Source organism: Monodon monoceros, unplaced genomic scaffold (genome assembly GCF_005190385.1).
Source record: "Monodon monoceros isolate NGI ecotype Baffin Bay Population unplaced genomic scaffold, NGI_Narwhal_1 Super_Scaffold_18, whole genome shotgun sequence".
In the NCBI taxonomy this organism is placed as follows: Eukaryota; Metazoa; Chordata; class Mammalia; order Artiodactyla; family Monodontidae; genus Monodon; species Monodon monoceros.
Genome location: NW_021703774.1, coordinates 33,963,546 through 33,974,892, shown reverse-complemented (window position 1 = coordinate 33,974,892; position 11,347 = coordinate 33,963,546). Strand labels below are relative to the sequence as shown.

At 46.8% G+C, this 11,347-nt stretch overlaps 1 protein-coding gene across 1 annotated transcript; it reads left to right on the top strand.

Moving 5' to 3' along the window:
* The first annotated feature begins 471 nt into the window (after positions 1-471).
* On the top strand, positions 472-5,263 carry IL10 (interleukin 10). The gene is made up of 5 exons (XM_029228991.1): positions 472-912; positions 1,749-1,808; positions 2,085-2,237; positions 3,288-3,353; positions 4,438-5,263. The coding sequence occupies exons 1-5, from the start codon at positions 748-750 to the stop codon at positions 4,528-4,530; spliced, it is 537 nt and encodes a 178-aa protein (XP_029084824.1). The 5' UTR covers positions 472-747; the 3' UTR covers positions 4,531-5,263.
* The last annotated feature ends 6,084 nt before the right edge of the window (positions 5,264-11,347 follow it).

Sequence of the window (11,347 nt, the reverse complement as noted above, 5' to 3'; positions counted from 1 at the left end):
TGAGAGTCTAAATGAATCCAGGGCCAGAGAAGGAACGTGGAGCACATCCGACACCCTTGCCTGTCCTGTGGGAAGCTGGCCTCTTTAAGGAGTAGTCTTGGAACATAAAATGAAAGAACCAGAAGACAGCTTTGAGGATATTTAGCTCACACTCCTGTTTTCATTTGGGGAAGATGAGGTCTGGAGTGCTGAGGTGACTTCCCAATCCAGTAAGGAGAAGCCTTGAGTATCAACCCAGGTTGGGGAGGGGGACCCAGTTATTTCTCAATCCCAGTGTATTCTGGAATGGCCAATTTGTCCACGTCACTGTGACCTAGGAACACGTGAATGGAACCCACAACTGTGGGTCCCTGCGCACAGAACAGCTGTTCACCCCAGGAAATCAACTTTTTTTTTTTTATTAAGAGAAGCTGAAAAATTATTTTAAAAGGGAGAGAGAGGTAGCTCCTCCTAAAAATAACCATATGCAGAAGTTCATTTTTCAACCATCTCTTTTGCTTACGATGCAAAATTAAAACCTTTGAGTAAGAGTTTCAACGAATACAAAGTTGGAGAGGTCTAGGGAAGGGAGGAGCTTTAATCAGAAGAAACTTTTGCCAGGAAATCTGTGACACTGTGGCTTTTTATGAATGGCGAGGCCCCACAATATAAAAGGGGGACCCAGTAGGTGAAGGTCTACACAACAGGGGCTTGCTCTTGCAAAACCAAACCACAAGTCTGACTGAACGAAGAAGGCAGAACACCACCATGCCCAGCTCAGCACTGCTCTGTTGCCTGATCTTCCTGGCCAGAGTGGCAGCCGGCCAACACCAGGGCACCCAGGCTAAGGACAGCTGCATCCACTTCCCAGACAGCCTGCCCCACATGCTGCGGGAGCTCCGAGCTGCCTTCAGCAGCGTGAAGACTTTCTTTGTGAGTATGATGCTCTCCTGTCCTTCCTTCCTCCCTGGGACTGCCTGACGAGGCATCCTGTTGGAGCTTATAAAGCCTCCTTTTCATTCACCTCCACCCCCAACACCCATTCCCCGCCAAACTGAAATTCGTAAGAGTCCCTGGTCAAGCTGCGGGTTCAGTGAGTCAATCTAATCCCTGGTGCTGCCGTAAATTGTGCAGGAAAAGCTCCCTTCAGAAAGGTATCTCTCCTATCTCTCCTATGCTCGGAAATTTGTATAAGAATTCTCTGGAGCTCAATACTTCATAGGCTGGGAGAGATCACGAAGGGTCTGACTGGAGGTGAAGATGTTCCCCATACCCTGTGGCAGGGAAACATAAGTTGCCTCAGCTTAGAGGGCTTCCAGAACCTGAAAGACTGATGGTTTGGGGTAGCACCATACAGGGGAAACCTGCATTAGGAGATGCTTCCCGCTTGCGGAGAACTTTCAGTGCTGCAGCTGGATGTCGGCAGCGGGTAGACAGAAAAGCAAAGGGAGGCAAGGGGTTGGTATGGGGACCCTTGCACATGTGACACAGTTTTGCAGAAAGTCCAGGACCCAGGCAAGCTTCTGCCTTGCCTTCAAAATCAGCCAGATTTTTTTTAAAGAACTTGATCCCAAGGGGAAGGACTTGATTTAACTAAGAGTTCCAGCACCGTTGCATGTCCTGTTTTGAAAGCTCTCTTTTCCATTTTGGGGCCAGGTCTGCATTGATTAAAAATCAAAAACTCTATAAATAAAAGGGCATGAGAAAAGCAGTCAATTTCAGTTGTTTCCCCAAACCTTGGGTTCATTCTCCTTGTGTTCTTCTTGCAGCAAATGAATGACCAGCTGGACAACTCGTTGTTGAGCCAGTCTCTGCTGGAGGACTTTAAGGTGAGGGCTGGGCGGGGACGGGGGTGCGGTGTGCAGCGTGACTAAGGGCCTCTCTGCTTCTCGCCTGCAAGGAGCTGGGTCCACTTCCCTCACTTTGAAAAGGAGAAGTGGGAAGATCTTAACTCAGCACATAGTCAGTAGCGGGAGGGGGTCTGTCACTAAGGGCTCGGTCCTGGGGGGAGGTGGCCACTTAAGAAGGTCCCCGGGGACAAAGCCGTCCTCTCAAGCAGTAGCTCTTCCTCCCGGGTCACCACCCATCCTGGCTTCCGCCCTTAGGGTTACCTGGGTTGCCAAGCCTTGTCGGAGATGATCCAGTTTTACCTGGAGGAGGTGATGCCGCAGGCTGAGGACCATGGCCCCAACATCAAAGAGCACGTGAACTCCCTGGGGGAGAAGCTGAAGACACTCAGGCTGCGGCTGAGGCGCTGTGTGAGTAGCAGGCCGGCTCTTTCCCTTGCAGGCTGCTCTCTCTCCTCTGGGCTCTTCCGGAAACATCCTGCCCAAACCCGGTTCCCACCCGGAGACACAAAGACACAGGCTGGCAGGCGCCTTCTCCCTCCGGCCAGGCGCTGAAGTCGCATCACTTGCTCATTTCTCTCTGAGCAGAGGGTGGGGTGGCCGCTAGGCATTTACATGTGAAGGTTTGCAATAGCTTTCCTGTTATTTGTGAGTCATTTGTGGGTTATTAGTTAGCTATTCCCCTCTCTCTCCATGAAAGGGGCCCAGAGCTTCAGTCAGGGCTCCCTCGTCCCTGGGGACCTAGGACCTGGGCCCCGCAGGAGGGGCCAGAGGTAAGGGTCCCAGGGGAGGAAACTCCACTCCCCACGTCTTCTTAACCTTTTGAGAGCAGAGCTTCAAGTGGAGCCCAACTGACTGACAGGATTCCCCCGGGCATTTTAGAGGGACCAGGGGGCTACTCGGCCCCAAGCTAGTGTCTGTGAATAATCCCCCAGGATCATTTATTTCTCCAACTGAAATGATGTCCTCACCACTGGCTTCCTTTGTTCCCTCACTGATGTTGAGAAATCATTTGGGCTGTAATTGTAGAAGAGGACCATGCAACGGGTTTGGCCTGCAGGGCTGAGACTGTGTCTCTGCTCCTCGGAGACTTAGAAATGGTCCTCGTGGCTGGGGCTGATGGAGAGGGACAGGACAAAAGCCGGAAAGGACAGAAGGACTGGCTCAGGCTCTGGTCGGCACTGGGACGTGCCAGGGGAGGAAACTGCAAGACCTGGGTGTTTGACACAGCCTTGTACGCAGCTGGGAGCAGCTCCTAGGGAAACACGAGTAATCTCCCTGGGCTGTGTTTCTTCTCTGTCTGGTGGGGAAGGACGAGGTAGGCTCGTCCTCACAGGAGCTGTGGAGAGTAGGCGTCCAAGATGAGTCTGGCCCGTCGCCACTCCCGGGTTGTCCCCCAAGCACAATGGACCCAAGGACCCAGGCGCCAGTGTTGTTCACACTTTCTCTTTCCTTCCACAGCATCGATTTCTGCCCTGTGAAAACAAGAGCAAAGCGGTGGAGCAGGTGAAGAGTGTCTTCAATAAGGTGAGCCTGGGATGCTGGCAGGGAGGGTCTGGGGGCCATGACCTCTGCCCACTCCCGAGGGGCGGAGGTTGGCCGGTGCTCAGCAGGCCCTGAACTTCGCTCGGAGGGAGTGTGGGAACCCGACAAATGGTGTGACCTCCTCAGCCAGTGAGGAGCTGCCATCTCAGTTCTGTTTGTTTTCTGTGAAGTGTTTTGGGGGGTTTCTAAATGACTGCTCCCTGCCTTTGCAGGCCTGCGGGTTGGGCTGGCCAGCCAGCTGTGAACACAGTGAGCTGGGTGCTGGGGAGAGTGACAGAGGAAACAGAAAGTAGCTTGTTGGGAATCAAGTCTGAAGCCACACGTGCAGGAAGCTGACACGTGAACGTGCACTTACAAACACACCCAGGGGTGCAGCCTGAACTCCCCCAAACTCAGAGCAGGAAGCAGAGCTCTCCCTTATGTGGACTTGGTTCCCTTCTCTTTCCATCTTCCAGTCACACCTCCCAAGGTGCCTGAGAAAGTCAGCTCTCAAACCAAGTGGGGTTTCACTCTTTCAACTGTCCATGAATTCTTCTACCACATTTCCCAGAAGCCATGGGGCCTATGTCCTCTTCATGGGCTGGAGACAGACACTGGGCAGGGTTCCAACATCAGGGGGCATGAATCCCCCGACAGTAGGCCAGAGCAACAGGGCTGGACCTCCTCAATCCATGGGTGGGGGAACATAAACACAAAAAAGGCTCTCTTCTCTCCTTCTCTCAATGTCTTGCTTTCAAAGTGGTTCCCCTAATGTCTTTTCATCAAATTTTGAATAAGCATCATGTGAGTACATGACCTTTAAAATTGTTGAAAAGGCACCATTTGAAAGACTGTGCTTTGCAAAAGTGAATGTTCCTCTTGCTGCCTATTGGCCATGGTCCAGGCCAATGCACAGCCTTTCCTGACAGCAGGGCATATCCTCAGGTCCCCAGGGTCTGTCCTTCATCCCCCAACACAAGGGAGCTAGTACAGCTTCTGGGTCCCAGGGTCATGACCATCCAAGCGGAGAACCCACTTACTTGCTCAGATGGGGTTTTCACTAAACATTTCTTATCTTCCTACACAGCTCCAAGAGAAGGGTGTCTACAAAGCCATGAGTGAGTTTGACATCTTCATCAACTACATAGAAGCCTACATGACAACAAAGATGAAAAACTGAAGCATTCTAGTGAGGAAACCATCCAGGATGGCGACTCTACTAGGCCCTAGGACATAAACTGAAGATCTTTGAAATCTGATCCAGGGTTCTGGGAGAGCAGAACCAGCTCCCTGGAAAACCCTATTGTACCTCTCTCCTAGAATATTTATTACCTCTGATACCTCAACTCCCATTTCTATTTATTTACTGAGCTTCTCTGTGAAATATTTAGAAAGAAGCCCAATATTATACATTTTTTCAATATTTATTATTTTCACCTGTGTTTAAGCTGTTTCCATAGGGTGATACCCTATGGTATTCGAGTGTTTTAAGAGAAATTGTAAGTTATATAAGGGAAAAAAATTGTTCCTTGAGGAGTCAACTGCAGCTTCATTTCCAAGCCTAACCACACTTGACAGCTGTTGGGCTATTTTCCCTGACCTCCCTCTAATTTCTCTTGTCCCTGGGCCTGGGGCTCCCGGAGTGTTACAAAGACTCCTACGCTCGTAAGAAGAGAAACTAGGGAGCGCCTTTGACAATTAATATTCCAGTGGCTCTGAGGGATTCCCCTGACCTCATTCCCCAGCCACTTCACTCTTGAAAGCTGTGGCCAGCTTGTTATTTATAACAACCTAAAATTGGTTCTAATAGAACTCAGCCTGAACTAGAAGCAATTCAATTCCTCTGGGAATGTTACATTGTTTGTCTGTCTTCATAGCAGATTTTAATTTTGAATAAATAAATGGGTCTTATTAATATCATGTTATGGTGTCAGTTGACTTCTGTCTGGCTAAAAATATTCTCTCAAAGTTTCCAAGATAGAAGAGAGTAGATGAATGAATTCTACATTCCAGAGAAAGTAAGCCAGCTACCCTCTCCCAGAAAACCGGAAACCTCCAAATCTGATCAGGGAAAAGCTGTTACCCCTTCAAAAGCCAATAGCAAAGACCACCATATTCTTCCCCTAAACTCAGTCCTTTAAAGAATCATCCTTCATGATCATGCTGATTTTCAAGGCTAAGGATGAGATTCTGTACATACCAAAATTAAAAAGCAAGGCAGAGGAAGTTTTTCAGTGTATTTTAGGTTTTGGTGGCTTTTTCTTTGTCTTCTTTTTTGTTATTGTTGTTTGCTCCTTCAAGTTCCAAAGCTCCAGGGATGAATATTAATTTGCCTGTGTTATTGTGAGGATTACGATAAAGTGCTGCATGTCTCCGGACACTAGGAGATGGTCCTAGTGCACACAGTTGGCTCTTATTAGAATTCACACCTAAAATCTTCTACCAAATCCTCCTGGAGCTGAGCAGAGGCAACAGGTTGGACCTAATAGAGTAGAATATAAGCAAATGAGCCCACTTGATAGGCTACCCAAGGACTAAAGCTGCTGCATTTCTGTTCTCTCCTTGAGCCACCAGACAAGTGTGAGATAGGCTGCTGACTGCGGTCTGTTAGGCGGGGCATGGTGGCTGGGGAAGCCCTACTCAAAGCCCTATGACTTGAGGTGGAGAAGGGAAAGAATGGGCTGAGTAAACACTGATCCCCCTCACACTCTGCCCAGGCAGCCCTGGTCTGGGGGAGGGTGGGAGCCGAGTGGCTGTGGTCAGTTTTTCAGTAAGACCTGACTCACTTCGGTTAAAGCAACCATAGGAAGGAAGTGGGAAGGATCAAAGCTGAAATTCTGAGATGAAAGATTAGGGTTAAGAATGGAGGCTAGAAGAAGACAGTGAGAGAGGGAGGAAAGCTCTCTGTACTGAAATGGAGAAGAAGCCATGAGTCCCTCACCCGGGAAGGATTAGGCGGTTAGGGGTCTCTGGCAGGCAATGCACATTGACTTTGGTTTGAGGTTGGCACCTCACGTGAGGGAAGTGGGCATCCGAAACCAATAGACAGAAACTCACATGGAGAAGCTGCATGACAAGATGCTGACAAAAACTACAATTTCTTGAGCACTTATTTTGAGTGAGTCAGTACTAGGCACGCATGTATCAGTTATACTCTATGGTATTTTATTGGTATTCTCTGTAAGAGGGAACTGATGCTCAGAAATGTTGATAGGGCTCGGCCATGTGGGTGATGTGGAGGACGGACAAGTGAGGATAGCAGCATTAAACACTTTTCCCTTTGTACCAATTATCTATTGTTGCCCTGCAGATTTAGCAGCTTAAAACCATAAACGTTTATTATCCCACAGTTTCTTTAGGTCAGGAATCTTGGAGCAGCAAGGGTCTCTAATGAGGCTGTAGTCAAAATGACAGCCAGGGCAGCAATCACTTGAAGTCTCGACTGGGACTGGACAATTTACATCCACGATGGCACATTCACAGGGCTGTTGGCAGGAGACCTCAGTCCCTCACTGGCCATTGGCAGGTAGCCTTGGCTTCTTACCACATGAGCTTCTCTGCACGGTTTCTTGAGTATTTTCACGACACGGCAGCTGTCTTCCTGAGCCAATGATCCAAGAGACAGGGCAAGGGGGAAGTCATGTTATCTTTTAGACTTAATCTCAGAAATCTCATACCATCACTTCTGCCACATTCCATTTGTTAGAAGCACATTGGTAAGGATAGTCCATATTCCAGGGGAGAGGAATTAGATTCCACCTTTTGAAGAGAAGAGTATCAAAGAATCTGTGAGCATGTTTGAAAACTACTACACCCTTCTAAGAATTTAGAAGAAATAGCTTTGAGCTGGTTGGCACATCAGACTCCTTGATTGGTGAGGGGAAGGGGAAGATTTGGGTAGACATCAGAGTGCATGGGTGGGTCAGCATCCTGGACACTGCCCTCCTTCAGTTCTCTCTTATAGGCTTAGTCTAATATAGTTACTTCTCCGAGCCTCAGTGTCTCATCTGGAAAACAGGTAAAACTTCTTTCCCTTTTTCCAGTGTTATGGACTGAATGTGTCTCCTCAAAATCCATATGTTAAAGCCGTAACCCCCAGTGTGATGGTATTTGGAGATGGGTCCTTTGAGAGGCACTTAGGATTAGATGAGGTCATAAGGGTGGGGTACTCATGATGGGATTAGTGCCCTTATAAGGAGAGACATAGAGAGCTCACATATGTGTGCTCTCGCTCTCTTTCCCCCCACCTGCCCCTCCCCCATCCTCCCAAGCACAAAAAGGGAGATTGCGTGAGAACACAGTAAGATGTCTGTACCCACCTGCCAAAAGAACAGGCTTCAAAATGAAACCTACCTTGCCAGCACCTTAATCTTGGACTTCCAGTCTCCAGAACTGTGAGAAAATTAATTTCTCTTGTTTAAGACTCTCAGCCTCCGGTATTTTGTTATGGCAGCCTGAGCTGACTGATACGCCAGGTGTCATATAAGAGTCAAATGGAGTGTCAGGTATGAAGGTGTACATGTGTTTTGGATAGGAAGTGTACAGATGAGGTTTGGATGGAGATTTTTTTTCAAATCTTTATTCTCTAAGAAGAGCAACCACCTCCTCCCTTGTCCATCGGTCCCCTCAAGCAGAGTTTGGTTGTCAGTGGAGAAGGAGAATCTCTGTCTGTGGTCCCAGCTGCTGAAGTGAGGAGGGTGGGACCAGTAAGAGGAGCTCCCCTAATCTATGATGACAGCATGGTTACCCTATCTGACCACGGGCAGAATCAAACAGAGAGAAAGAAAATGAGTTCTTCCATCCTGGGAGTGAGGCACAATCTGGAAGAAAGGGAATGAGATCAGAGACAAAAAGAAAGAAGAAAGAGGAGGACTGGCCAGATGGCAGAAGCTGCCCATTCGATGGCATGTTTTCCCTCAAAACACTTCTGTGAGTGGATTTAATTGTGGAATATGGGAACCAGCTCTAGGCCGAGGGTGAATTAGGGAAAATCAGACATAGCACTACAAGGAAATAGGAACTGGAGCATAAGAACATATACCCAGAATTTAAAATGTCAGGAAGATCTTTGAACTTGCATAAGCTACAGAACCGCCTACAGAATGAACCTGTCAACTCTGTGTCTCTGAGTGTTTGGTGGGTCCCAGGTAATATGTGTCCCATTATTCATATCTTTTTTTTTTTAAGAAGCTAGTTTTTAAAATTATTTATTTATTTATTTAAAGAAGTTAGGTTTTTAAAATTTTATTTATTTATTTATTTTTGTCTGCCTTGGGTCTTCATTGCTGCACGCAGGCTTTCTCTAGTTGCGGCGAGCAGGGGCTACTCTTCTTTGCGGCTCACGGGCTTCTCATTGCGGTGGCTTCTCTTGCAGAGCACGGGCTCTAGGTGCACGGGCTTCAGTAGTTATGGCACGCGGGTTCTAGAGCGCAGGCTCTGTAGTTGTGGCGCACAAGCTTTGTTGCTCTGAGGCATGTGGGATCTTCCCAGACCAGAGATCGAACCCATGTCCCCTACATTGGCAGGCGGATTCTTAACCACTGTGCCACCAGGGAAGTCCCATTCAATACTCTTTTTTTTTTTTTTTTAATATTTTAATTGATTTTTGACAAATAAGAACTGTACATTTTTAAGGTATACAATGTTATGTTTTTTTTGTTTTGTTTTTGTTTTTGCGGTACGCGGGCCTCTCACTGCTGTGGCCTCTCCCGTTGCAGAGCACAGGCTCCGGACGTGCAGGCTCAGCGGCCATGGCTCACGGGCCCAGCCGCTCCGCGGCATGTGGGATCTTCCCAGACCGGGGCACGAACCCGTGTCCCCTGCATCGGCAGGCAGACTCTCAACCACTGCGCCACCAGGGAAGCCCCTCAATACTCTTTTTAAGCACTAACTCACTTGATGACTTTGGAAATTTTACATGCCCTCAGTTTCCTCAATAATAAAGTAAGGATCTAGGCCTAGATTAATGGTTTCCAACTGGGGCCATTCACATGGGTTCTTGAAGGCACTCATGGTGAGGGCGAGGATTGTTTTTGAATAAGTTCCAAAATATGAAAAAGCCTAGTAAGAACTGTACATTTGTCACCCCTACCTCCCATAAGCCTGTACAGGCTCAAAAAAAAGCACTGCTACATGCTGGGCTGAAGTAAAAGCCACTGTGTATGGAAAAACAGGTTACCTCTTGCTGATTGGAAGCTCTACTTGGTAGTCATATATCACATCTTTGATTAACAAAATCAGAAGATGGAATTTTTTCCTTAAAAAAAATTTAACCAGCCAAAATAGCTTAAAATAGACTCAGGAAAATTGCAGTTCCTTGTGATCAAAAGCTTTAAAACCACTAAGTTCCCTTCAAGCCCACAGTTCCTAATTCCAGCATCAGATTCCTTCAGTCAGCCAGACCCATTCTCACCTGGACCCTCCTCCAGGACATATTCCTGTGTCTACAAGGTCTGCACTGGGCATTTTCCAAACAGCTTCCCAGTCATCTGCATGTCAGCCGCAGCTCCCCTCTCCAAGCGGGGTTGAGCAGCCACAGAGCACTGAGCTTCCAGAAGCTTGACACTCTGGCTGGAGAGGATCTGGGGGAGATAAAAGACCTGAGGGAAAGTAACACAGATTACCTCTTATTCCACAGCACAGGGATGAGGTGTACAGGCTCTGGAATCTGTCATACCTTGGCTCCAAGCTACATGACCTTGAGATATCACCTGCTTCTGCTATTCTCTATAATATAGAGAGTAATCATTCTTCCAAGGTGCTGTTGCCATAAGAAATAAAGGCATAAATACACATAAAGCACAGAGTAAATAATTAAAGCAGTTATTCCTTAGACATTTGGAAAAATGCTCAAGTGGGACCAGATGGTAAGATCAGTGCTAACACCATAAAAAAATAGCTGGACACAACTTGTGTGCCAGTCACTAGACTTGGACTTTCATGATAACACCTTCTGCCTCCTTACTCACCATTTCTAAGTGGAAAGCAAAAATGGACCATCTCCGCACTTGAGAGGGAAAAAGGGAAATGATTTTTTTTGAGTGCCTGAAGTTGGTCTCAGAAAAGCTTTGCTTGATGAATTTTTAAAAATATACATATCAATTACAACCCACTGCTTAACATAAATGCCTAATTTCATTCAGAGCAATAATAGTTGAACATAACCTTAAATATAGATTAGATTAACTATGTAGAAGGCTTTATGTGATTACAACACTGAACGTTGTTCATACATGTTCATTATCCATCATTGTTGCTTATGTGCTAGCAACCTGAAAAATGAGACAGCCTACTACCCTTCTTTTTCCCTTACCATTATTCAAGAAAAATATCTTTTTTTCCACGATCAAGAAGCCATTGTATAATAGAGCCTAGAATTTGTCCCATATACAACCCAGAATGTCATGTCTATTTGAAGACATCTTTCTGGATTACGTAGAGGAGGGGGATATCATTTCCCAAACCGGATCCTACCATATCTCTCCACCAGGGCTGAGCTAGTAAATAAGGTTAGTATGCAACATAAATAACTAATCAGTCTCCTTACAGAATAATCTCTACTTGCATATGTAATGAGGATGAGATTCAAATAAAAACAGAGGCAACCTAGAGCCCGTGCTCTGCAACAAGAGAAGCCACCGCATTGAGAAGCCAAGGCAATGAGAAGCCCCGTGCACCACAATGAAGAGTAGCCCCCGCTCGCTGCAACTAGAGAAAGCCGGCGGGCAGCAACGAAGACCCAATGCAGCCAAAAATAAATAAATAAAATAATTAATTTTTAAAAAACAGAGGCAAACTGGCTTCTCCCTGGACTTTGCCTCAAATCAGAGTCATTATGAGATGTACATTTATTCACTCAGAACCTATTATGCTCTAAGTACTATGTTGAGTGCTGAAGAAAAAGCAGTAAATAGGCAGACATGGAATCTACCTTCACAGATTCCATAGCTAGGAGTGGAAATAGACATTACAAAGTTAACGACACAGTTTTATTATAA